The sequence below is a fragment of the Strix uralensis genome, chromosome 3, assembly GCF_047716275.1.
Source record: "Strix uralensis isolate ZFMK-TIS-50842 chromosome 3, bStrUra1, whole genome shotgun sequence".
Taxonomy (NCBI): Eukaryota; Metazoa; Chordata; class Aves; order Strigiformes; family Strigidae; genus Strix; species Strix uralensis.
Genome location: NC_133974.1, coordinates 116,713,492 through 116,741,193, shown reverse-complemented (window position 1 = coordinate 116,741,193; position 27,702 = coordinate 116,713,492). Strand labels below are relative to the sequence as shown.

At 42.9% G+C, this 27,702-nt stretch overlaps 1 protein-coding gene across 11 annotated transcripts in view; it reads left to right on the top strand.

Moving 5' to 3' along the window:
* The window catches only part of KIZ (kizuna centrosomal protein), a 51,213-nt gene that overhangs the window by 11,904 nt on the left and 11,607 nt on the right, over positions 1-27,702 (top strand). For 5 of the 11 annotated variants that reach the window (XM_074864074.1, XM_074864075.1, XM_074864077.1 and 2 more), the window contains 8 exons: positions 753-845; positions 5,265-5,643; positions 8,061-8,322; positions 12,629-12,760; positions 13,897-14,061; positions 15,371-15,521; positions 19,012-19,171; positions 20,185-20,250. In XM_074864074.1, the coding sequence (XP_074720175.1) occupies positions 753-845; positions 5,265-5,643; positions 8,061-8,322; positions 12,629-12,760; positions 13,897-14,061; positions 15,371-15,521; positions 19,012-19,171; positions 20,185-20,250 (1,408 nt within the window). Of the gene's footprint in view, positions 1-752; positions 846-5,264; positions 5,644-8,060; positions 8,323-12,628; positions 12,761-13,896; positions 14,062-15,370; positions 15,522-19,011; positions 19,172-20,184; positions 20,251-23,488; positions 23,759-24,055; positions 24,190-25,053; positions 25,205-27,702 lie in introns of all 11 variants that reach the window. The other 6 variants (XR_012628297.1, XR_012628298.1, XR_012628296.1 and 3 more) reach the window with 4 other exon arrangements.

Sequence of the window (27,702 nt, the reverse complement as noted above, 5' to 3'; positions counted from 1 at the left end):
GTGAAGTGCAGAGCTGGTTAAGTTAATTGTTTTAAAGATTTATTTTTATGCATATTACCTGATGCAGAATAGGTATTGAAGTGCTTTCATTCAAGGCCGATGTAACTTGTTATTGGGGTTTACAATTACTAACAAACAGGATTAATTATAGGTGCTGCATGTGCTTGGCTTTTAAGCAGTAGTCCTACTATGAATGCATTACATTTGGTCAATTAAACAATGTAGTGGAGGTGAAGATGGTTTATGCAGTTGTTTGTTAGTAACACTACAGCAAGTTGCCTTTCATGCTGGGTTGCTCTTTATAACATCTGCCATATATTTTTCCCTATAATAGCTCAATGAGTTGTAAGATGATGTATGTAAACCACAAACAAATTCTAAAGCTCATTTCATCCCAAAGCAGCAGAGTCATTGTCTGGATACAGCAGAAATAATTTGGCATTACAAATACTAGTTGGGGTGAATTAAATTTGAGTCAGCAAGTTATTACTGTTTTGTAGGATTCTAAGTTACATTAATGAAAAGATGTGTATTAAAAATGTGCAGAAGATTGTGTACAGGCCATGTAATTTGTTCAGGGGAGCAGAAAAATTAGGAGAAAATGGGATCTTTGGCTTTTAAAATATAATCCAAGTAAAAAATGCTGCTAGGACATCGCATTTAAAAGTGCGCAATTTGCGAAGTAATATTTGTTGATTTGTGGTGGGGTTTTTTGGCCTTCAATTTTACGTAATGGATTTGTTCACATTTAGGCATGGTGTGGAAGAGAAATTAAAAGTGTGTTATCACTTCAAGAGGCTAACTTGTCAGCAGAAGATGACAAGGAAGAAGAATACAACGAGCAGGTATTGCAAAAGAAGTGGGGGGAAATGTGTTTTATTACACTGATGTGCTTTCCTCTGAGCTGCTGCATGAAGAGGCAGGCATTGCTAAGCAGTCTTTGCATGGGGATTTTTGTTGTGGCGTTCGTAGTGTGAAATATTGTTTAGTGCCTGAGTGAAGTAGAATAACCTGGGTAAAAAGTGCAATTATTTCAACCAAAGAGCTAGAATTAAAAAGGGGGGAGAACTCTAACTGTTTATATTCATCTTTGTGTTGGTTTCTATAATTCCTATGCCAAATAGTGTGAAAATGGTCTTGACTGAGGAGGAAATATTCTTAATGAATGATATTTTTAAAAATGCAGCAGTTGATTCATATAGCGTATTTATAATTTTGTGCGTTTTGACCTTTTCTCAGAAGAAGCAAAAAGAGATTGCATATCTAAGTAACAGACAAAAAGACTGACAAGGAATACTTAAATATATTCTGCTATATATCTGCAGTAATGCAGGCTTCTAATCCCTCCTCCTATCTCCATATAAATGATACAGTTCAAGACCATAGCTGTTTTCTTCACTAAAAGCAGTAAAGCTCTTTTAGATGAAATGTCTAAAAACATCTTGTAATAACTTGGAGCATGCTGGCAAGAGTAGTCACTTGTGACTATGTGTGAAACCCCCTCAGCTAGTTGATATTGTAATAAGCAAAAATGGTAGCATCACTCCATTATTCAGAAAAGCCAACAGCATGCTTGTCCCTTAGGCTACAGCATTCATTAAGAAAAGCTTACTGGGCTGAAAGCTGGAAACAGATGATAACGGGATATGATTTTCATATTTAATGCATTCCTTGGAAGAGTATGTGTGCTGCAGATTGATAGAAGAATCAACTGCTACTTTACTAAAAGACTTTCTAGTTTGCCCTATAGCTACCGATGGAATCATTCAGCCAAGAAATTAACTTTTTCTCCTTTTACCTGCTTTATATATCTGCTAAGCAGGCTGCCTGGCTGCCAGTAAATGTTATTATGCAGTTAAATGTTTGGTATTTAAGACTCTTATCAGAAAAGAAACAGAGGCCACACTATTTTGTTTTTATAGTAGGAGGAAGGTTTTCAGTTTTCTTTCTTCAGTGCATTAGCAGTCATTAATCTGAGTTTATAGGAAGTTTTCCCCATAGATTAAAAAGTTAAAAACCTTGAATTTAGAGCATTCTTTAAACAGTAATATACAAAGCAATGAACCTGAGCAACCTTGACCTATATAAGCAGGCCTCCAGCAGTTTGTGAATTATATTTTTTTTTAATTCAGACTTATGTGAAAAGGTGAGTTTATTTTTGAATGCTAGATTCTTCAGTTGGTATAGGGGATGTGATTTCTAACCTATGGAAAATTTTACATAAATACTAGAACATCAAAGGCTCATAGTGTGACTTAGATTTTTAAAAGCTGTTAGCAGGTTTTGGACAGTACAAGAACTTGGTGTGTACCCGAATGTCTCACTTTATGTTGAATTACAGTTAATAGCTTCACTGAGGACTCTTTCATCCCCTGTCCCCTTCTTTCTCCTTGTCTCCCTCCTTAAATACCAAGGTAGCTTCAACTAAATTGTACGTCCTTTTGCCTTGTCTATGTGCTGTGTCTCAGATCTTACTCTGTAACTCCATATTTTTTTCAGACTGATTGAACCCACTTCCAGGCACCTTCGCTTCTCTTAAAATCTGCTTATTCTTATGTCCAAAATATGAGAGTTTTTTGTTGGTGATGTGGCATCAAGTCAGTCGTAGTGAGCGCATGCAGTTAGCAGGTAGTATATCCAGGATGCAAGTCACCACAGCTTGAAACTGGTTTTATTTACCAGCACTGATATCATAATGGTTTCCTTCAGGCTAGTCAGGATGTCAGTGATTGTGTGATAACCTCATCAGTGGTTCTGTGATGTGAGACCAAGAAGGACAATCTTCTAGAGGTAGTCAGTATCCCGGTGCCCCTAAAACACCAGTGTGAATATCTGGTACTTTTCTGAGCCATGGGATATGCCCCCTTTTGGACTCTCAATTTTTATGAGAGTCTTTAAGCTCAGAAATCATATACCCAAAGAGTGTTTGTCTAGAAAACTGATTCTCCATGGAAAGGGCTTGAATACCAGTCTGTTGAAGCCTGGTGTAATGGCCATCTAGTGTTGTAAGTTGGAGGAGGGGTCCTGTCCTGAAGAGGTCCTTCTTGGCTGGCAGAACGGTAGAACTGGGGCTTCTGAAACCTTTGTGCAATACAGTCTGGCTTCTTCAACTTCAAAGCACTGTCTTGAAGGCTTTTGAAGATTTTGGACTTGCGAATCTTGGCACTGTCCTATCTGTTGGATGTAGGGCATAGGCCACCTCCCTGAATGGGAGGCAGAGCATCCTTCCTTGAGAAGTGGGATGTCACCAGGTAAGAGTAACGCCTGGCACCAGGGAGAGACAAGCCTCTGGCTCAGCTTCACCTCCCTAGCCTTCACATGTCTACTGCCGGGGGCAGACTGGGCCCTTTTCTAAGTCCTAATGGAAGCGATTTTTCTTTTCTTATCTTTGTTCTCTTCAAAACACTTTAATGATAATAAAAAAAGATTGTATTTGTTACTGGAGGAAGAAGTGGGGAGCCTGCGCTCCACAATCAAAAAGAGGATTGTAAGTGTGCTTTGTGCAGTGACTTCATTTAACTCCCAGCTGGAGTGACATGAAGTTCAGTAATTTTGTTGACTGTTTTAGGTAAGTCATCTACATGCTTTTACTGTTTTGGTTTTGGTGGTAAAAACACCTAGACCAATGTTATCTGTCATTCTTCTGCTTTGAGAAGGCAAAGACGATGAAGAGATTGGCTTTTTTCTGCAATCGAAGAGGAGCTTGTTAGAGATGTATGTCTGCTGTGACTGTGCCAAGCACTTGTACCTGTTTGAATTGCATTTGTTTTGGAACACTACATCCAGGAGCTGCTAAATCCATAAAGTACTTGCTAGATGCATTTTAAAGCAGCAAATCCAAGACCCGAAAAGTAATTAGCAGGAACCCGAGAGCAGTGGTGATGGAATAAGCTGTGAACTTAATCTGAGTAGCAAACCTTTACTCCTTCTTAGAATAACTTCATGGCTTTTTGTTCTGCTTCTTGTTACGTGCAATTTGAGCTTTTTTTAATGAAACTTGGTCACAGACTAGACAAGATGCCTTTGTTTCCTTTAAGCTGGGCTTGGCAGCTGACTTTGTATGGTAGGAAGAGGTCAGGCAAGGAAAGAGGAGAGAGGTGTGGAGGTGACTGTAAATTGTCCTGCTGTGATTTGGAGCTGAAAAGTAAGCCCTGCTTAGTATGAACAATGGTATTATGATAGCTAATTTTGGCTTTGCATAAACTGGCGGTGACCTTTTAGTAGCAGTGGTGGCAGTAGCCACTCCTCCTAAATTGTTCTGATTGAGTAGGTTTACAAAGAAAAAAAGGCAAGTATTAAAACACTGGGATTTAGAAGCAGAGTGGTTATACTGTTGGAACTATTTTTTATGCAAGTTCAAGAGTTCTTGGAGGAAAGTGCTATTTAAAACAATTCTGGTCGGTGCCCACAGTTGCCTTGTGGAAAATGAAATTTCATCTACGTGGTGTTAGCAGAGTAGTCATTCTTCCTCTTTGGTGTGGCTTAACAGACAGAAAAGAGCAGAAGGAAGACAATGAATACAGTGATTTTTGCCTTATTCTTATTTGCTTTGTTGACATGCTATGAACAAAGCTGGATATACAGACAGCTAAGTGGTGGCAGATGTATGTTTCAGACTCTCTGGGGGACCCTTCCTCATCCCGTTGCCTTCTAGAGAAGACTGTGAGAAGAGTGTCAGGAGGAGGTTGCTCAGAGCAGCTGCTGCGCGTGGCTCCAGAAAGGCCAGCTCTGCCACGGACACTGCAACAGGGTCCTAACGATCATGTCTCGGCTTTGGGGTGCTGTGGTAATTAAACACAGACTACCAGCGGATGTACAAGTAGAGCACAATGACTCCTCCGGAGTCAGTAACTTCAAGGTGTTTTCAGTGGCTTTGGTTGGTAGCTCTAAATGTCGTGCTTTGATCTAGGGTCTTAAAAACCTTTGCAGGAATCTAATCTTAAAGGTTTGCCTGTTTGTAAAAACCAGTTACCATTTAGATTAGTTTGAGTCCTTTGTGTATTTCAGTCCCTTTGGGGGTGCAGTGTGCTTTTGCCACCAGTTGTTTTGGCTCATGGAGCCAAAACCTCAGTTGAGGTCTGGGCCCTTGTTTTCACATAGGATGCAAAAAATACATGCCAAGTGTTTGTGTAATAATAATACTATAGAAAATACTTGAATGTGGTGACACTTTTCCCTCCAGAAGTCAACATGCCATCCTCTAGAAGCTCCATTTGCTACATGCTGCCTGTTTCCTTAAGCCATCTTCCACTTCTGTTTTTCAGATGCTGCAGGTTGGAAGACGACAGGCAGGAACCAGCACCAGGACAACTGTGCCAAGAGGACTGTATCAGCCAGCCACAGTCTTTATGGGCCACCACACATCAGCTGTCTCGGCTGCCGGAGGTTTGGGCACACATCAGAAACACCCCCAGCCCACAGAGAGCTGCTCGGTGCCCGACCTGCCTTCGTGCTCTCCATCACTTGAAGGACTTGGTCCAGAGAGCAGAAGCGCTGATTTAGAGAGTGATGCATCAGTGGAGGAAGCAGCAAGACGTGGGAACCTGGCTGTCAGTGAGGAAGACTCTGAGCAGCTCACCTCCTCAGCATCTGATCCCAAACCAGCCACCCCCAAGGAGGGACAGCCACGGGGAAGCATCCCAGGTATGGCAGATGTGTGCCTGTGTGCCGACTGCTGGGGCACACTCATCCCAACCGGAGTGATTCCCACAGCTGCTGGTTTCTCCTATGCCTGTTGTGCTGTGGTTGAAGCATGCTGGCACTCTTTCCCCACCCCAAGCCCCCTTTTCTTCTTTTTTCTTTTTTCTTTTGACTGTTTCCTCCCAGGCCATGCATCTGGACAGGCAAGGGCTTGCTGGGAGCTAATCCTGCTCAGGTTCAGTATCAGAAGGTGAAGTTTTCTTCACTGCTGTGCCCACGGTTGTCTTGAAGTAGTCCAAGCCTTGTTTTTAAGAGCTTTAATGTAAACCTACTTTGCTGGTAGAGTATGTCACTTCTGTTTCAGGTTGATTTCCTTCTCCCTCAGATGCTTGTGCACAATAGTTCATCCATTTCCAAAAATGGGATTTGGCAGTGTAGACTGACAATCAGTACATCCCCATATGTGGCTGCATTAACTCCTACTTGGTGGTCATTCTCTGCCTTGTTCTGGTCTTCCCTGAGAAAGGCAGTGCAGACTGTCCCAGCTGCTCTGGGATGAGATGTGCTGCGCTCAAAGGCTGTGTTCCAACTTCTCATTCTATATTTTTTTTGTTTGTTTTTTTTTTTTTTAATCCCCATCTTGGCAAAATGTGTTCTCTCCTGTTTTACTGGCTTGGTCCATTACTTTGAAGTAAGCTAATGGGCTTGTTTTTGAACTCACAGTGACAAAGATTTGTCTCTAAGTAACAGTTTATGCTTTTTTTAGGACCTTGCAAAATGCTCTCCCCTGCCTTGCTAGTTAACATACCAATTTTCAACTTAAACTAGTTTTCCAAGCCCCATAACAATGGCTAAAATGGAGCTATTTGTAATGGAAACTGGTGGAAACCCTAATGATGCGGGGACTCCTGCTCTCCTGTAGCAATTATGGGTTTCTTCATAGAGGAAAGCTGGCATCCCCATCAGATGCTCTTCTGTGCTCCTTGGGGGTTTTCTGGCATACTCTTTTAAGTTTTTTTTTTTTCCATTCCTTTTTCTTTCTCTAAGGAATTTATTTATCTCTCATTTTCTTTCATCTGATGCATTTGCCACTTCTCTGTTTTAATGAAAGACTGTCCTTACTGGTGCTGGAAGGAGAGCAGTCTATCCTGACTTACGTTACCCCTGGGCTCTGCCTGCAGCTCTGCAGAAAGCCGGTTCCTCCCCACCGGGAAGGCTGAGGTGCCCAGCATCGTGTCTGGGAAAGAAGAATGCCCATTTAATTTCTGGAATGCAGTATCTCTGCCTTCAGAGAAACTGTAAAGTTGGGTTCAAAATCAAAATAAGCTTTTTGTCAAACAGCATGGTAATCACCTCAGACTGCCTGGGGGGCTTTTTGTGTGTCTCTGCTGCCAAATGCATGGTGTGAAGTGAACAGGCTAAGGCGGTCCAGGTTTGAATGTGTGGAGGGGACTGGCTTGTTTCAGCTCTCCTAAGCTTGACCTTCCACGCTGCAAATGATGGGAGCTGATGAAGATGCTTGGCTGTGTCATACCAGGAGAGAGCATGTGCTGGACTCTGCTGCCGGCTTGGTGCAGAGCGGTGCTCACCAGCCTCTCCTGCTGCTCATGTCGGTTGCACATACTTGCTTTACAAGTTTGAAAACAAGGCTAAGAGAGCCCATTCTGGCACCAGCTACTGCTTGGCACAAACCTTAAGTGATTCAGTTCCAGTGAAACTCCATGACCGAGACAAGCAGAAATGCTGGGTGCTGTGGCGTTAGCAGGTGTGTGAATGCTAGTTAATTTAAACCCATGGTGAATTTTATGGAAAACTGGGAATTTCTGTAGCAATACTAATTTGTTACAGCACTAGCTGGTCCATTAACTTTTGGCATTCTATGAAAAGATAAGTAGCATGTATCTGTTGTCTTAGAAGCATGATTCAGCCCCATACCCTCGTCTTTTAGAGAAGGCAATTAACGTGCAGAGTATAAAAGCCTCCAGGCATGTATTTCTTCTGCAAGGTTTAAAAAATGTGTTATGATAGTAGTCTCTTCAGGTGTACTTTCTCCCCTGAGAAAAGCTTTTTCTGTCATTTCTCTTCATCGGTCCTCCAGAGATGATTTAGTGAAGTAGCTGGTCTTCATGCGGGTAATGCTTTCTGAGGAGTGCCAGGTTTGTCTCCCACCTTGCCGGGAGCTGCAAATCCAAAAGGCGTGAGCGTGCAGGCCTGAGCCTCCCCAGACTCCCCCTTGCGAGGGGAGTGCAGAAGGACATGGGGCCATGGGCCGGGAAACCCAAAGTGAAGGGAAAGCAGAGACATGCTCGTTCACGCGTATTAAGTGGTAGGTGAACAAATGGCATAGGTAACCTTAGTTTGATTCCCTATGCTACAATGTACTCCTTGGTCCTGGGAATAACTTTTTATTATTTTTATAGGACTAAAGCCTCTCCTGAGTAACTGGTGGAGTTGTAAGGAGGCAAGCTGGGAGAGCAGCGCTGAGCTCCAAGTCCCTGCGAGTGCCTCTGCGAGCGCCGAGGAGGCGATGCAGAGCACTCCCAACATACCACAAGGAACGGCCTCACCAGGGGCTGGCTGGCAGCAGGGCAGGGATGCTCACACTGGAGACAGCTCCCCACTGCAACTACCAAACCCTCCTGCCGTGCAGGAGGAGCCCTCAGTCAGCTCAGCACCAGACAGGTATGTCCTTACATATTTTCTCTCTGCTGGTATTCATGTGTTAGCATACGCCCTGGAGACTTTTCACTGTTGGGCTGATATGTGGCACTAAAACTCACGTACAGGTGGGAAAACTTCTTATTTAGTATGTCACTACCTCTGTGCTAGTGGTTAAATGGCTTCATGTAACTCATTCAGGTCAGACTTGGAGAAGGTAAGTGTGTGTGGTGTTAAAATGCAGTAGGCATTCTTTAAATGTAAGCAAATCTTATTTCAACATGTTTATTTAATAGTACCTATAATTTACTAAGCAGCATATTTTCTGTGGATTAAAGTTTCCAGTTGGATAAATTTCTCGAGCATTTCGTTTGGAAATAGAGAATGAGGAAAGTGCAACAGAGATGTGCAGCATGTCCTTTGTGACCATATGAAGGAGGTTGGGTTTTATTGCTCACAACTGCAATGCTGGAGTATCAAGCTGTAATATCAATCACAGATGGATTTTTGGCCTTGCAATGCCCTCTAAGACAGGGAGGCACATCCCCATCCCGGCCTGGCAACACCCACTACAAGACGGTCCACAGGGTTTGCCCAGCTTGCGGGGAGGGCTGGCTTTGCTCCCCTGATGCGCTCAGTTAGTCCTGTGCCAACCACTGTCCCTTCCTGGGCCCCCACCTTGTTGTGCCCCACTGCTGCAGGAACATCCCTCCTGCCTTTATCTCCTGTCTTAGTTCTTCTGAAAGTCTGTTTGCCGCCAGCTCCCTCTGCATGGCTCCATGTTCACATCGCCCTTCACCTGGGCAATCCTAGCCTGACCCCACAATTTCGTGATCTACAACTGCTGCCTTTCTCCTGTCCACTCTCTCTTAGCGGCATGCTTCTGTTTCCTTGCCCTCTGTATCCTCAACACCCTTTTCCCTCCTCACCACCAGCCCAGTCACAACAGAAATATTGAAGCAGATCTTTTCTGCAAGCATGGGTGCTGTTCCCCTTGGGTCTCCCTACCTTGTGTGGGCAAAAGGCTCCTAGCTGGAGTGGTTAAGTAGATACAGGGTGGTTAGGTGGTGGCTGTACGTTGGGAGGAGGCCAGATATGAAAGAAACCAGCATTTTTACCCCTGGAGAATAAGGAGTACTCTTTTGCCAGGTGGGTTTTTTCCTTTTTGGTTGTTTGCAGCTTTTTAATCTGCTTAATGCATCTATTCTTCCTACATTCATGGTCATGTTGTCTTAGGTACTGATTTCAATATTAGTTTGTATTTTAATAGATGACAGTTGAGCAGAAAGTAGTGGCCATCAATATACACTTCTGTAACTTTATCATTTCACATTTGCATCAGACTGTTGCTTGCTATGGAAACATCATCTAATTTACATCTAAATAGCTTTTACCCAGTTTTTCTTTTGTATAACACCTGTTAATCATAACACTTTGTAGGGAAGCCACATAGAGTGCCTGCCTTTCCTAGAGAAGTCATAGCTGAGTGATGGTAATTTAACCTTTTGTTCTCTCCCTGTCAACGCTGGTGATGTCTCGCTGTTCATAAACTGATGAAAATATTGTGCAATGCTCTTGAAGCCCAGCTAAATTATACGAAAGGTTTCACTGCTTGCATTATCTCCAGAGCACGACTAAAACCAGAACGTGGAGGTTTCCTCTCGCATTATGCCAAGCTGAATACCTGTTTCTCAAGGCCATGGAAGTGGGATCACCACTGTTAGCTGTTTCTGTAGAAAAGATACAAATTTTAATTTGTTTTACCTGAAAATTAAACACAAATAAAATTTCAAAAATTGACGGCATGGAAGATCTCGTGGAGGGATAAGCAGACTTTTGCTGTTGTGCTTATAACCAGGTGGGCTTTCCAAGTCCATCTTTTTAATGCTCGTGAAATTCAGTGTGCATGCTCAAGTCTTGCAAAAGAATTCATGAGCTGAAAATATTGCGGAAAAGTTTCCAAGTTGTTAGTGCACAAGTTTAAGTTACATAAATCACACAAACTATGAGAATGCGACTTTTTTTTTTTGTCTGATGTATATTGCCACAGATCCACAAAATGAATATCACAGCTCTTGCAATGTCCCTTTAGTCCATGTATGTTTTCTCCTATGAAATTCCTACGCTGACTGAAGAAATATGTTGAAATTATGCAAAACTATGCATATTTGTCACCTTAAATTGAAATACCTGTAGCTTGGACTTTCCCAGCGCAGCAGTGTCGCTGCTGTGGCATCTGAACAAAGTACCGTTTCCTCACCTGTCATCTTTGGGTCATTTGTACACTTTTGGTGTATTACTTGAAATTAGTACAAGTGATGGAGTTGAAAGGAGCTCTCGCTTGCAGAGACCACAGCTTGAGAGGCAAAACAAAATCGTTGCATGTCAGGGAGTCGCAAGTTTACATTTTTTGAGAAAATGCCTTTTCCACCTTACTGCAGAGATACAATTCTCTTTTTAAAAAAGTTTTGGATATTTTCCTCCCAATAAGTGTTTGCAGGTCATATTTTGCCTCTGGGGGAGTTCAGCCTAGTTTCAAACTGCCTTCTCCAGCTAGAAGAATGGTTTTCATGATAACATCATTGCGTTGTTAACGAAATAAAGGTGATGTTGCTATGAAACATTATTTAACATAAAGTTTTTTGCCTTGGTTGCAGTTCACAGTAGGGTGCTGCAATTTTGCTACCATACTTATTAAAAAACTACAATTTTGGGGAAATAACTTCTGTGTTACCAAGCACTCCTGGGTGGGTGTGTTGATCAGAGGCTGTATACATGCATTTTCAGACTAATCCTGCCTGCTCAGACCCACATGGGAGCCTGGGCTGTGTATTTTCCCTTCAGGTCTTGCAGCTCAGGAGCCTGCTGGCGAGGTGGGGGGGGGCGCTTCCCTGGCTTGTTCAAGCAGCACCATCAAGGCACCCCATCTCCCCTCCTGCCAGGTGAAGCCACCTGATAGCTCTGGTCCTTGGCAGCTTGTTGCCGGTCTGAGCTACTGAACCGGAGGTGAAAGGCTCCGTATCCTCTTACCATTCCTTACAGCACCCAGCCCTTTCTTTCAGGGCTTAAACCCGGGGAGTGGCAGGGCGGGGGGAGAGGGTCTCTGAGAATTAGTGCAGAGAAAGATGATGACTATTTTAAGGCCTGTGCTGAGGGGGTAGAAAAAGGCAGAGCTTATGCCTGTGCTGCTTCAGCTGCATTGAAGAGGACTTAGCACAGATGGATTGTGCATTACAAAATGTAACACATAATTCAAGCTGTCAGCTTAATCAGACTGTTTCCAGGAAGCAACCTGTAAAAGAGAAGGACCTCTTGTTTGCTGACCTCTGATCCGTAGCCTGCTGCAGATTGTCATACATTTTGTTTTTCTTTATGTTGGTGTCCCTTCCTTCCCCTTCCCTTTTTATTATTGTATCCCTCTCGAGTGGCACCCTGGAAGGACCACCCAGCAGGAGGAAAACAATGGGAAACGAGCCGGCCGCTAAAATACAGGGTTTGTAAGACTGGGGGAAAAGAAAAAGCACTGTTTAACTGCATATGTGATCTCACTGGTATTGTTTTGCTTATTAAATGTCTAGGAAACTGGACTAAATGCACGGCAGCTCCCACTTAATTGTTCACTGTTGCCCAACAGTTCAATGGAAAACACAACTTCTGGTACAGCTTAACACAACTGCAAAAACGATGCAAGTTTTCGTGCACAGAGCTTTTCACTTGAGGGAGCGTAAACCAAGGTTAACTGTATAAATATGTCAGCTTCTATGCAGGGGAAAAAAAAAAAAAAAGAAATCTTTATTTTGCCTGTGGGGCTCTGCGGGTGCAGGCCCAGCTGGGGCATTGCTGGTGGAGACCTGGCCTGGAAAGTCCCCAACAAAGCAGGCAGCCGGCCTGGACCTGAATAGCCATTTACACCTCTGTTCAAGGATTAGCCTGCTGTATTGTTTCAATGTTTAAGTCCTAATTTGCATCATTATAGAGGTGCAGCTTCATCAAAACCCGTCTGAGGTCCCAGTTGTGTCCCCATACCTGTAGGTGGTCACCAGATTTATTTCGATTGTGGAGGTAAAGGAATTAAACTACACAGGGCAGGAGTAATTTCAATGCAGCATCTCAGGCCCTGGCTGGTTTTTTTGGATGGTTTGTTTGCTCATGTGCCTTTTTTTTTTTTTTTTTCCTTCCTACAGAGCTCAGGCAACATGAGTTTTGCAGTTGTTTGCTTTGAAAAGCTAAAATGAGAGTGTTTATTTTTCCAAGTGGTGTGATGGGAATGCATTTAAAATACCTGTTGCAACTCGGGTCACTTCATGCCCTGCTTGCTGTCCATCCACAGGCACGGCAGGATGCTGGCGGGACTCTCCCCTGCGTTGCGGTTGATAGAAGATGTGGTGAGGATGAGCCCCCGGCGCCGGGTGCTGTACCAGGGCCAGAACGCGGGGACGATGGGGACGGCGGAGCTGCTCAGGTTAACGCCACAGCCCTCGCGGAGCGGGCAGGAACCAGGGAGGCAGGCAGTCCTGCCTGCACCTTAACTGCATCCCCTGTATTCTGGTTTGCTTGCTGCCATGCATCCAATGTAACAGTTGTCATGATTTTCTTGTTGATTGCTTACATGCTTCTAATTGAATTCAGGTGAGCAATGGTGAGAGGCTGTTTCTGAGCAGCTTTGCAGGAGCCTCTTGAGATTTGAGCCAGGGGTCCTCGCTCTTGCCGTGACAAATGGCCGGTGCAGAGAGCAAGCAGGCTCCAGCAAACAAACATTGTCAGTTGCTAAGAGGCCTCCCTGCCCTTCCACCATTTTAATGTCATCAGAGAGCTGAAATATGGCACTTGGAAGCACATACGCAAATTACTCCAACAAATACTCTTTCCTAAACATAGCAGTCTTTGCAGCCTTGCTCCACAGATCCCTTAGGTGAAGTAAATACTTATTTGCAAGAATGAGAGCATTCCCTTAGCTAGTAATGCTAATATGATTTACTGAAGTAGACAACAATAACCAGAAAAATAATTTCTTCTTCAAGGTAAAAGAACAAAGAGAATTGCCAAAACCCATGTGTTAACAAAACTGGGGTCAGAGAGCCCTCACTGTCCCTCTGCCACACAGGCTCTTAATTACAAGAACTGGGAATGGCTTTATAATTTTATTTAAAATTGTATGTTAGCCTCCATAAACTAGGATTCTCGTAAGCACTTGATGGTTAGAGGATTTGTAGGGAATTAGGAAGAAGGGTTGCCAAACCAACCTGGCCCCTCCAGCCTGCCACTGGAGGTGGGTTCCTGTGGTGTAACTTGGCCACGGCATGGCACGGGCTGCCTGGCCAAGAAGCAGTTTCACCCAGGTAAATGTGTGCATGTTCCTCTCTCCTTGTGAAAAAGCAAAGGTGTGAGATGAAACCAGGCGTTCTCTAAGCTCTGGGTTTGACCTCCCTGTACTGTTCTGCATCTTTCACAGAGAGCATCACGGAGGTTTGTCCCTCTGGGCTGTTCCACCAGTTATCCCCTTAGCCAGGAGAAGTGTTACAGATTCTGCCTCCAAACTGATGCTGGCTGTCTGGGCTTTAAATAAATGTTGCATGTAATACCTGCTTTATTTTGTAGCTTTTGTAATCGGGCCGACAGTCTGAAAGAAGACGACCTTGAAGCATGCGAAGCATTTGTCCTTCATCAGCTTCAGGCTTTATTGCAGAGCACACTGAATGGATGCCTCCTACCTGAGAAAACACTCAATGCTAAAGGTAGAGCAGTGGATGAAAAGCAAACCAGGTATTGCAGACACAAAACTTGTGTGTGGGTGTGATTAACGTTTTCTTTGCTCCCCAAGCCTGGTCCGCATCTCCGGTGCAGAGAAAGCAGACCTGAGGCCAGACCTCCGATCACACTGAAAAATAAAGACATCTGAGTGCTGATCTTTATGCATCTTGGCAGCAGCAGTGTGACTCGAAATGAGAACATTAAGCAAATTCATTTCTTTTCCTTTTCATTCACTGACAGTGAATCTTATTCTGCCAGGCAGCACTCGGCCAGGTGCCCCTGTCTTGCCCAGTCTGCAGTCTCCCACCCCAGGCTGCTCGGGCAGGGAGGGAAGCATATTAACTTCAGAGACCTCCTAGCCAGTAATTTCTGTGATCTTCAATGCGAGTCTCAGGCACGTAAGGATGGGGAATGTAATTTTGAGAAGCAAATTATTTTTCTGTGAAGCAGAAGATGCATATAGCCTTTAAAAACAATAAACCACAGTTATTCAAAATGGGTTTTTCTTTCCTGTGTGTATGCCACAAGGACAAGTGAGAATTGTTTTATTTTGTGGTTTTTTTAGGTCTCTTTAATAATACAGCAATGAAAACAATTTCTATTCTTTCGTACATAGCTTCTGTCTAGACCTTCTTCACTGTTACAGGCTCAGCAATGCTCAAGTGTTAGCAGGATTGGGGCACTTGTGAGCGCTGAAGAATGGTCTATTTACCTATACCTGGTTCTCCTTTCGAGACTGATATGCCTGCGAGCACTAATACGTTGTTGTATTTCCTGAATGGTTTCTTGGGGACAAACACTTGTGGAGTTAATTGGAATTCAGTCCTCTGTTCATGAAACTTCATTGGAGCAACTGAAAAAACAAACATCTTTGTCAAACAAGATTGCAGTATTTATATTTTCTGTGTTAAAAGGCACTTTTGCTCAAAAATAATAAAAAGAACTCTGGGGGAAAAAAAAACCAAACAAGCCTGGGGAAGTGGGTACCTGTTGGGGTAAGTGAGGTCTGCCCAAGGCTGAGACCAGGGGCAGCAAATGAGGTTTAATGTCTCCTGATCCCGAGTCTCAGGACAGACCCAGGGGGCTGACATCATGATGATTGCCCCTGCCCATCCTCCCCACCTTTGCAGAAATCATGAGTGACTTACATTGTCCACTTTGAACATTTTTAGAAGAAAAAGTGGGAATGAAGGGCAAAATGTGCGATGGCTTTTCCTGCTGCATGTTGACCTGCTTGTCCAGATAAATGAGTAGCGTGGTTCCTGCATGAGTTTCGTGTATGTGGGCTGTCCCACTAACAGTGCTTGGGTTTGTTTCTCAGGCCAGACCAGCAGTGGGATGTGGACATGCTGCAGACTTGCTTGAGCAGCCATGCCTTGTTCTTGAAAAAGCAGCAGGTTCAGCTCACAGAAGAAGTGGCAGAGATGTTTGAAAGCCTGCTGGTTTCCAGCAAGAAGGTGCAGGACAGCCAGGTTGGCACTTGTGTGTGATAATATCTAAATCAATGACACCTAGAGACTAATTTGCACTGTTAAGGTGAGAGGGGCCCTTTGCTGCTCATGCAATCCACTGTGTGGGCTTTAAGGGGAACGACAAGCAGTCTGCGTTCATTAATCAGCCTTGGAGATGGTTAGGAGGAGGTAAGGAGAGAACACGAGTTCTTCAGTTGTCTTGGGGCAAACACATACAGCACTCCATCCCACAAAGAAAACAGTCTCTCTACGGTCTCCAGCAGGGTGTCTGTTTTCCACCCTTCAAACCAGTTATTTATTTAAACAAGCTCACACATTTGCTGTGGTGCGAATTTATCACAAGGCTTATATCATCTGTCTTTCTCTGTGGCTTAGTAGCTTTTTATCATGAATGATGGATTTTATTATTTTTTTAAACAAAGTTATGATTGGTACATTGAATACACAGAGCATTTTAGAAATAGTAGCATGCTCATTTTTTAAATCTTAACGCAAAAAGGTTATAAACTAGTTCTTTCAAAAAAAAAAAAAAAGTTGGTATTCGGTAGACCTGCGAGTGCCCTGACCTCATTTACTGCAAGCCCAGAGCAGCCATCTGTCTGGGGAGGGCAGGGCTCCAGCCTCCAGCACCGGGGCTGCAGCCATGCCAGGAGAGTCAGGACTCTGGCACTGGGCTGATGTCCCGGCTGCTTCTACACCATCCCTGCGGTGGGAACTGGGAGGTCTGCCAGGCAGCCTGCCCATAACGAGTTGGCCCTGTGCTCTGCTCCAAAAAATATTTGCAAAAAATATTTTTCCTTTAATTTTTAATGAGAAATTTAAAAAGTTTGAACTGCTTTGCTATATTCTAGTTTTAATAGATTTTGAAACCATTAAAATGTAATATTTTAGTCAGTTGTATGCTTTCAGTAATAGCCAGGGTAACTTCTTTTTCTGCATGTGGATGAGTAATTTATATTCTGTCCTTAAAACATTCAGGCAAGTAGAAGAGATGAGCAAGGAATATGTCATTGCGCTAGTGACAGATAAACAAATACTGTACATAAATTTATAATTGCATGTAAAAACTTTTGCAAAGTCAAAGCTCGATAACGCAAGCTTTATGGGTAAATATATGCAGTAATAATCTGTTTAATGCTACATGTTACTGTGGCCCACACCTCATTTAACTATTAAATGGATCCCATCAATTAAATGTAATGCCAGGATGCATCCCCTACTTGGAAAAACACTTTATTTCCAGGCAGATTTCACAGAACAGGATCAATATCAATTATACAACATGCACGTACAGGAACGGTTGCTTTACATTAAGATGTATGTAATGTAGTAGTGAACTCGCGAGCAGTCTGCACCTAAGGATCTTAAATATTTATGACTCCAAAGTTTGAATTTTTGGCCCATGCTGATGACTTCTTTCTCCAATGGCTTAAAGATCTGTCAGGAGCCCCACTGGCTGATGCTACTGTACAGCCAGGCAGCAGGGTGGAGGTGCAGGAGGGAGCTGTGAGTTCCTGACTGTACAAATAGACCTGGTAAGTCTGCCAGCTCCATCACTTGTGCTTTACGGAGGTTTGGTGATGACCAGCAGCAGGTCCACCTTCTCCTCCAGTGCCTTCAGCATCTTGCCCATTCCAGTGGTCCTCAGAGTCTGTCTGTCCACCTGTCTGTCTTCTCCTCGTCTCTTACCACTAAACTATGTCTATTCTCTTATGTCTTACTATCAGTTTTTCTCTTCTCTTATGGATCTCTCCCATTATCCCTGTTAAGAAAACTGGGTATTGTTCCTGTGCATATGGGACAGCCATAGAGAGCTGCTTGGTAGGAACACCTTTTCTGGGCAGTGGGATAGTCTCTTGGCTGTGGAAGCTGTGGCCTTTTCAGCCAAGTTACGTTCCTGTAAGAATAAGACCCCCGTGGCTCATGCAGCATGTTAGATGTCTTCATGTCCTGATGGAGACGTCAGCCACCCCAGAACTGCCTTGGTCCTTGTGACACTGAACGCGGAGCTTTAGTTCTCCTGGTGGTACCCTTCCTTCTGCCTGGATTAATTATGGTTTACACTGATTGCTTGTACTTGTTGTTGGTGGTTCATGCCTGTTTGGATGTTAAATGATACTGCAAATAGGTAAACAAAGTACTTCTGGTGCAAGAAATCCTCACTGAGATAAACTACTACATGGGAATTAATTTCTTTCAATGGTTAAGATTTGCTAATCCTGCCTGTAATTTAAGGCATTCTTTACATTAAGAAAATGAGACAAAATCCCCATGTTTTGAATGAAGTAGCAGCTTGCTCACATTGGTTTTGCATGGAGACTTCCCATAATTAAGTTTAATAGAAAAAATTCAGCAAGCTATTTGCCTAAGAGTGAAAAGTTGCCATTCTGGACTCCCGAATAAATATGGATTAACAAGAGGGTAGATGCAGGGAAGAAAATTTTCTCATGAGTCCAAAATGTTTTGGCTTGAGGTTGTTCCATGCTCTCAGGTCAGTGCATATAAAATAAGTTAAAAACCCGGAGTTCTCTCTGACATGTTGGCCCTCATTGCTGAAGGCTAATTATCTAATTGTTTAATAAAGCAATAAGAGCAGAAAATCTAATAGATTTTAAAGCTTAAGTCCATATTTTGTGTTACAAAATAAACCCAAGAGGAGCACCCTACAAATAAAGAAGAGATAGGAAGGATGCCCAAAAATTCTTTGCTGCTCTTTGTGAAATAACAAATGCCAGGAAGGATGATTTCTCCTGTTCTCAGACAGAGCTTTACAAAGCCACACACAGTACTTTTAACACAGGTGGATGGTAACCTAAGAAGCACTTGCTTTATTTTAAGCTTGCTTTTAATTCAGTCGTATTTCCGATACGTTCGGTTCCCTATAAAGGTACTGGCTTCCAACTTAATTTTTTGTTTCAAGAATACATTTAACTATGGAGGTCTGAACAGTGCTGCTGCATGCACAGGCAGGAGAGAACAAACTTTATGAACATGCAGGAATAACACCGATTAAAATTGGAGCTGCACTCAGCTGAGGCTAGCTTGGGCAAGCTGTGTATCAGGGTAGAGCTCTGCCTTCGGGTTCATCGGTCTCGGTGGTGTTTTAAGCTGCAGCTATTGCTCACACTGTGGGTTAACTTCCCTTATTGCTGTGTGCCTGAAATGAAAAGATTTCTTTTCAGTCAGTTGCTGTTGCAGCGTATTTGATACACCCTTCTGTTTTGCTTATCCTGAATGTGTGAGACTGGCAATACTGAAAATTTCCAGAAAACCTAGTGATTAAAAGAATAATGCAGAGTTTGTGTTACTTCAAGGCAGAATGCAATTCCTGAGCTAGTGCGATTTAACTCGGAGGTAATTTAACATCTAACAAAAACACCCTGGAAACAGATTACACCGTGAAGTATAGATTAGCCTAAATGTATGTTGGAAAACGCTCGAGACGAAGGATAATAGGGCTGTGGCTATTTTTATTTTTTTAATGCTGCAGGCTCTACCGGTGTTGAGAGAGGTCCTTCCAGAAGAGTGTGGGGATAGGTCATCTATTCAGAGTAATGAATCATCTTACAGCTTGCCATCGATCCCAAATGACAGCAGGGAAATAAAGCAGGCGAAACACGCTCCCTGGCTCGCCGGCTCAGGAGAACAAGGTAACAAGTGCTAAAAGGTCCAGCTGCACGCTCAAAGTTATTGTCCTTCTCTGTATATATGTATTTTCTATCCAGATCTGCAGGGGACTGTATTACAGTGACTGGTGAATTAATGTATATTTGTAATGGACTTCAGGGGATTTTCCTAAATATCTGTATTGTTTGTCATTCTTGTTGTTACTTAAAATGAGTGATGCTTATTGTCACTATTTTTTTTTTTTGCAGCAGTAGAAAAGCAAGCCTTGTGGCAGTTATTAAAAATGTATCTACAGGCATGCGTGTATTTTTAAAATGTCTACCATTTAGAAATTGGGGGAGATATTTGTTGCCTTTTACCATAAAGCCAGTTTGAAGAATAAATTTTCAAAAATAAAACAGGTCATGTTGAGAAAGATATGTGGTGCTGTTTCAGAGCTTAGAAGGTGAATGCGTTTGTGAAAACCTAGTTAATTTCTTTAGATAAGAAAGTAATATATTAGTCCGGCGTAATAACCGGCCACGGCAACTTGCTCGATCTGCTCTTGGAGCATCCCTTACATCAAAGTCCGGAAGAGACAGGCAATTAGGTTGCAATGCTCTTTACACAGCAAATGTAAACAAACTGCTTTAGGCCTCCTAAATTCAACGACTTTTATCCACGGAGGAGACGGAGACTTTGATTTAAACTATTTTTCCGTGGTCGGTATGATATACGCTGTCGCTGTCGGGCTGCAGGACGAGATCGCAGAGTTACTGTGGGTTGTTTGTTTCCCAAATCCCATTGGGTCTTAAATAATTTAAGACATTTGGTTAGCATGTCCTTTTCTCTGGAAGCTACAGAGAGGCAGGGTAGCCTTGCATGCAAGGAAAGTTCACAGTAGGCGCCTCTTTTAAGAACAGTAATGGATAGTTTAGATCAATAAACAAGAGATAACAAAAGTGAGAAATTAAAGGGAGTAGGGCTTAAAAGCAAACAAACCAGTCTGATCACTGTGACTTTGAAATGTGTTTCATTATGGTGTGTTCACATCCAGAAGTCACAAGCTGGTGTGAAGATGAGAGCAAGGAAGAAAGCGTGGTCGAAAAGATTCCTATTACAGGTAAAAGTAATGGCTGCATATTAACCTCAAATCCAGTATTCAACTTTATTATATAATCAAAACATGGCATTTTAGTGGTTTGGGTCCACTAATAGTGAGTAAATTCAGCTACTACATACTGAGCGCAAAGATTAAACGTAAGATCATAAAGTCCACGCTTATGTTAACATAAACCAAGATGGAAAATAACAGCGCCTATTTAATTCCTTGTAATCATGTTACACATTTAAACCATGTGAATATCCTGTCATTTAGCCTTTCAGGTCCCGGTATCAGTGTTACAAAGGTCAGTCTCCATGGGGAAGATCCAGTAATTATATGGCAAACTACAGATGTTTCTGATTTGATTCTTTTCTTTTCTCGAGTAATTGAATGTGTATCATTAGAATAAGCGCAGGGAAAAACCCCGCTAGCCGGGAAGCCGAGCCTTTGCCTCTGTTACAAAAGCTGCCTGATAACACAAAATTTTTAGCAATAAGGTTTTATCAAGACGTGTTCAGATCCTCCTGCAGCAGATGTATGAGGCTTGCTTAGGATCCCAAGACTTCGCTGCTTGGCGGTCCTGGGGTATCAGTAACGCATTAGAATTCAGGGCAGGGCTCTTTGCAATGAGTCTCAATTTGCTTTTGCCTGATTTTGTAAAGTGGTGGGCTGCTTCCTTATAAATTTTGATGTTTGGCTAAATATTTATTTATGCAGGTGTGTACTCCAACAGAAAGGTGCAAGGGCATCTGCTTATGCAACACTCGCTGTTGCTTTTCTGATCTTTTACGGCTTCAAAATAGCCTGTCTTTCGGAGAGCAATTCATTTCTCTATAGAGGTTTTCCTCTGCTGCTGTTTGAGCCTAATTTGCAGCTGAAATATAAAAATGTGCTTCTGGTATTCCTGAATTATACTGCAGCAATAATATTCCTGTGTTAGCCCAATAAAACTTAGATATTTTTTTCTAGAGAGTAGAATGCTTTCCATTTTCCTGTTTCTTAAAATGTCCTTCAGTCACACATGGCAACATATTTTAAAACATGAATTGCATTGATTTTTAGAGGAATTAAAAGCCACTTAGATCTTTTTCATGAAACAAAACACACTTCTTGTTTCTAAAACTTTGCAAATCTTGGGATTGGTTTGATTTTGTGTGTCATTTAAGAGGATTCCAATTTGAGGATTGGGGGTTTAAGTTCCCGAAACAGCAGAGAGTGCCAGCGAGAACAATGTCAGGAATGGTGCTTCCCTCCGACTAATGCCATCACTGATACTATTTTTTTAAAGAGAATACCGGCTGTTGAGTTTGGATCTCCGTAGCTGCCAATGCTTTTGGTTTGCTTATCCCCACCCTGAATTTTATGACTTGCCAGTACTGGTTTTAACTGTGATTTTTGCATACAAATTTGTCAGGGAATTCTCTATTGCAGTTTTTCCTGCTGGGGACCCTGATGGTCTGTGCAGCTGGTTGCTGTGTTAGATGTCAGTTAGTCAAAAGCCAAGCCACAATGGACATCCCCCTTTCCTGAGCTTTCTTACTGACTGGCCATGCAAACACTTAATACTTCTCATTTGTAAAAATGCTGAGAAACTCTCCCTAACCTAAACGCTGAAACCAGTAGCTTCAGATTAAAATCCGTTCTTTCTGAGTCTGCTTTATTTGCTGTTTTGCTGCAGTGTGTTTCCAGTAGCCAGTGGTTGCATTGTCTCTAGGAGTGAGGCTTTTCATATCTCACTTGAAAGCAAAGTTGTTCCTTTCAGATGCGATTCATCTTCAGCCCATGATCTTCTCTGGGCTTCTTGTTCTCTTCTGGCTCCTCGCCCTTCCAGCCTGTCGCTTTTTCCTTTTTGTTCATCATTATTTGCTGTAGACTGTGGCCCTGGAGCTCTAAATTGTTCAGTGCCTGAAATAGAGGCAGCATCTCTCTGCGTTGTCTTTTGGGCTCAAATGACTTGTTTGAGGGTTTGGCTTTGTGTTTTTAGAAGAACTGATATTTAATGTTCGTTCTGTATGTGATCATTTCACTGTACAACTTTTTCTAAGATTAAGGGATACAAATTTGGGGTTTTTTTTTTTCAGTACTTGCTGCATTCTTTAAGGGCTTTAAGTGTTGGTTTGAAACACTGGAAGCCTTGGGGCTTTTGGGTTTTGATGGGGTCCATTGTGAGAGCTGGGTGGATGCGCTTCCAAGCGGTCTTCTCTGATGGCACTTCACAAATGCCACAAATGTAATTTTGGCTTTTCTTCTGTTACAGGAAAAAGAACTAAAGTGTTTATTTTAATATTCTGTAAATATTCCAGAAATATTTGAATTTTTTCTTTACTGCCTGTAGGGGAGAACAAGATAGCTGTGTGGCTTTGGGGAAAAAGGCTTTAGAATCATAGCTGGAGTGGTGTTGGATGTCCCTTAGAGCCAGCTGGTGTTGGCGCCTGGAACTGCTTGTGCAAGGCCAGACTTCACCTGGAGCTTTTCTAAACAGAGGCTTGGCCTGAAACATCTGCCGAGCTGTTCCCGTCTGCGACACGCCACCTGAGCTTCTCAAACCCCTCCTGTACTGGGGGCACAGGGGCAATGTAGCTCATAGCATAAAGATGTTTTTTCTTTTTTTCTTAGAGCCTTGTCCTGAGCTTGTGGAAGGCCATATTGTGATAATTGACTTAAAAAGGATTATATTTTATGTCTGGTCTCATCCAGAGAGGCATTAGCTATTAATAGCAATTTCATTTTATACTAGGTTATATGATAGAGGAGGATATGTGGACTCATTTTCATTCTCTTTTTTATCATGGGAAGACATGTAAAAGAAATTGTTCAGCTTTTTTGCTGTTCCTGAGGTAGGCAAATAATATGAGATTAAAAAGAAAGGATAAAATCCATTATTTCTTGTTTTGCTGGATGACTGTTTAAGAGTCTCATTTATGAGTAGGAAACTGCTGATTTTACTGAAGGGGCAGGTTTGTTAAATCTTTAACAAAACTAGATTCCCTCTCTACCCTTCATTTATGTCTTTGATTTAAATAGACGTTAAAGGTACAAAGCATTTTAATAAAAATGGCGTTACTTCTCGGCTCATCAGGCTTCACTTTCACAACATCTTGAATGTCACCTTCCAGCTACTCTCCAGGTATAAAAATCTCTAATGTAGAAATAAAGAGGAAAAACCCTCTTCAGAAGAAAAAAAAAAAATAGCCCTTCTTTATATATCATAAGGGAACATGAAAGAGCACAAATCCAATTCTGCTTTCCTTTTTAGGTCACCTTTAATGAGCCAATAATCCTGCCAACACTTTTCCCACGCCCACGTGTCCTTCCCAGTGAGGTCCTCCTTTGAGCTTGAAGTTAAAAGGTTCCCGAGGTTCCACTTGGAGTGCACTAATAAAGGCATTAATAAGTCTACCCAACTTCTTGCTTCATTTGATATCAACTCATTCGCAACTGCCATTATGAAAAAAGTTCATCTGTACAAGATTAATCACTGCTGCTGTTGTGGTCTGGCACAACCACCTTAGGACAGCGTAAGAGTGTATGTTTTGCCTAAATTAGTTTGGATTATGTTCTCCAGGAGGTGATATTTTATGCTGCTCAACTTAAGTTCCTGAAAGACCTCAGAATCCTTTTATAATTACGAATTCTGGGTGAAAATTCTTCTTCACTCTTTAAACAGAGGCAGCAGCTTCTAGAAGTATTCTCACTGGATGGCTTGCTGCACTGGGATTTCCCAAGTCCACTGGTCATCCAAGTATCTGCTCTTGAGAGGATAGCATCGTACGTTGGTATGTTACTATAATAAGAGTATTTATCCTTTTTTTTTCATTTAAAGGAATGGAGGACATATTTGTTGGTATTTGACCTACTTCTGGATACTGGTTACTGCAGTGCTCTGCTCAGGTTTTAATCTGGAGACTTTCCATCTCTTTGCTCTCCAAAGAGCACATCCTTCTATCAGATTTGCAGGTACCCTTTATCTTCTCTCTGTAAGAAAGTTTTTTGCTTTATTGCAAGGGAAATCAGTGCATATAAGAGCTGGCACTCGTACCTCTGGTCCCAAGACAGAGGCATGCACAGTGGCTGTTTGTGTGCTGACAGTGGCATGGCAGCTGTGAGAGCCCATCTTTAATCCTGTGTAGCTCTTTAGATTATCAGCAAGTGCAGTAATTAGTGTTAATGTGGTAGAGGAGCTTGTTCAAAGTTAAAGTTCCTCTGGGCAGGAATTATTGTTGGTTTTCTGGTTTGGTACAGGACCTAGCAGTATGGCAGATCAGACCTACTAGGACTTCTGAATGCGGGTGCAATAACTATGGCCAAGGTAACTGTAAAACTACAAAGTTTGCAGGCTCAGCTGATCCTGATGATATTCCTTTCAAGGCATTACTGACTTCAAAGTCTAGTGACAGCTGAAATACCCAAGGTGCTAACTGTTTTATGGGTGTTAAAAGCATACAGAAAAAGCAAAGTTCTTTTTGGTGTAGGCTGTCACTTGTGTATGGGAAGATGCAGATACATGTCTGGGTTGAGTGTGCAAAAGCACTGGGGTCTCTTGCCCTCTAACTACCTCTGTTTGCATACAGGATTATTGATTGTTATTGGCAATAACGGATGATAGCTCTTTATGGCTTTTAAGTGGCACACAAAGTGCTCTTGTTCTTCTCCCAGTAGAGCAGCACCTGCTATACTGCTTATGTGCTTTGTCGCTTAGGTCGAAGACTTCAGTTTTGCTCACAAACTGTACAGGCTACACATGAACACAGTGGTATTTCTGTTTTCCCAGTCTGCATTTTAAAAACCAGCAACCTTGTGAATTACCCTTCCTATTTCCAGACAGGCAGAGTCAAGCACTTGGAGATCATTCGTAGAAAGACGATTTGGGGTCTGCAGATGTCTTTTCTGTGCTGGAACTCTAGCTGCAGTGAAGGGCTTTAATGATGGTTTTGATGTTTAAAAAGGCTGAGCTTCTTCCTCTGTGAGAAAGGTAATACAATTAACAAGATACAAATGTTGCAAGTATGAAGCTAAGATTTCTTAACTCTTCATTTGCAGAAAATTACATCACACCACTTCTTTAGCCACTGAGATGTTTGGCTATAAATTGGTAGGTACTGCAACCCTAAGCCATAGGTGGAATGTGTGGAGAAAATATCTTCTTTCAGTTCTGTGCTGGTACAGTATGTTCTGGGTTAAAGATCACTTTTAACTGTTCAGCAGAACAAAATAATAGTGGTTCATTAAGCAACAATGGCGTGGGTTTTTTTTTTCCTGGAATTGTTGGCTAATGAAGACGACTACACCCATTTTGTTCAGAACAAAAATTGTAAAAGCTGACATGAAAGCTGCTTTGACCCATGCTGACTGCACAATTAATTCAAAGTTGAGAAGTGTGGAATGTTTTTAATTAATAGTGGTATTGCAGATCCTTTGCTAGTTCTGAGTGGAAGGAACAATGCATAGGGAAGAAGGCGCGAGGAGAGCTGTGTTGTCTGGGACACACCAGCTCCCGTTCTGCTGCAGTATTGCTTGAATGATTAGGTTAAGAATTTCCCATTATTAACATCCCAGTTTGAGTTTAAAGACTGAGTTTTATCAAGCTTGTTCAGTTGTGTCTGTGCAGCACAGGCTGGCTGTTCAGGCTCAGTAAACACTCAAAGTACCCCATCTGGACAGCTTCACCCCTGCACACCTGCGCTGCTTCTGAGCTGTCTCTGGAATAGGAGAGCTGGTCATGTGGTGAGGCTGCTTCTTCCAAAAACCATACAGGAAAGAGAGCATCAAGCCCACAGCACCTGTCTTTTACCCGGTGTAGCAAGAATGGACCGAATTCAGATAGGAAGGGAGAGGTGCTTTTTAACAAGCCTGTGTACAGCCCAAGAGGCTTTATGAGATGCCTTCAGGAAGCAGCTGCTGCTCTCCAGCAGCACTGTTGCAGCCCTCCTCTCACCTCTGCTTCCCAGTGCTGCTGCTCCCTGCTGAACAATTTCTGTGGCGCTTGGCAATTCTTTTATCCAAGGGTTTCGGTCTGTGTGCTGCTAATGTGATCTAAACTGATCTTTTTTCTTTTTTTCTTCTTTTTGCCCGTTCTCCACTTGGTGCATCTTTCTTGCCAAGGCTATCGTGTTCTGCTGTGTGCTCAGGGAAAAGTGTGTATTTGTGTTTGAGTGCAGCATGCCTCTCGCTGTCCTCAGCCTGCGACAGGGAGGGTGCGCTTGGCTGTCACAGCATGGCAAGTTAGATGCTTTGGGCAAAACAACAAACACGCACATGCCCCAGAGCTAAAGATTTTTGAACTAAGTTGCATTTAACCTTAAACACTATGATCAGTTTTGTGGAGGAAATACACTGATCTGTGTAAGGGTTTTATGGCACAATGCAGTTCTATCAGGAGTAAAGTGCTCAAGGGTTTTCTCTCCTAGCAGTATATCTTCTCTGCCCTGTACGTTGCACCAATCGCTTGTGCTTTCTCAGAGTGGTGAAGCAAGTATTGCAGTGTGCCCAGGCTAGGCTGCTTTTGTTGTCAGCGCTGCGGGTGTGCAACCAAAACTCTTCCTTTCTGGCAACTTACAACATGGATGTGTTGTTGAAGGTGTGGGGATTAAGCGGATGAGTGGGGTAAGAGGAGGGTAAGAGCCAGGTGATTGCTCAGCACACAGTCAGTGTTTATGTGTTGTCAGATGCTTCGTGGGTGCCGCGGCCCGGATGAATTGCCATGACAGGCTTTCCAGGGAGGTGAGCAGGCGGGCTTAGGAGTTCCTGGAAGGATCTTCCATTTCTGTAGGGTACATAGGATGTAAGTCAGCACAAAGATGCTCAAAGGGAATGACTGAACTAATTGGCAAGGCAGTCTGGTGTAACTAAGGCAGAAGTGGGGATTGGTAGCCCAGCATTGTATTATAATTGACAGGTAGGGCAAAGCTGGACTCTGAAGAGTCTTAAAGGTGGAGAACAAGTAGTTTAAGTTACTGTTTGATGTTGTGAAGGAAGGGAAGCCAGAGCAGGCACAGGAAGCTTGAGGGAACGGTCTTTCAAGGCTGGTGTGCATGCAAAAGCCATAAGGAGAGCTGCACAACAGTGGCCCAGTTTGAGTTTTGGTAGAGCTGGCAAAGACCTGGACTTCAAAGGGCCAACTGGGAAGGCATGGTGAGTATGCCTGGATCAAAGATGGGCTCTGTGTCACTGCCCTGAGGGACAGGAAGAGCATTCAACAGCAACAGAGGAAGTTACTCGTGCCCAGATAGCACCACTTCCCTGAGTTGGCAGGGTGGGGTTCCCAGGCTTAGCCTGAAGCAAAGGGAAGGCTTTGAGAGGCAAGCATCAGATGCAGTCACTTCACCTGCTCGCTGACACACTCCGAAGCTACCATGCGCTCTGGAAACTCTCTACCTGTTGTGGCTGGGAAGGAGGAAAAATGTTCAGTCCCTTGTAAGGAGGTGGATGTGTCCCTCTGCAAGTGCAGGGTTGAAATGGAAAGGGTGGTTA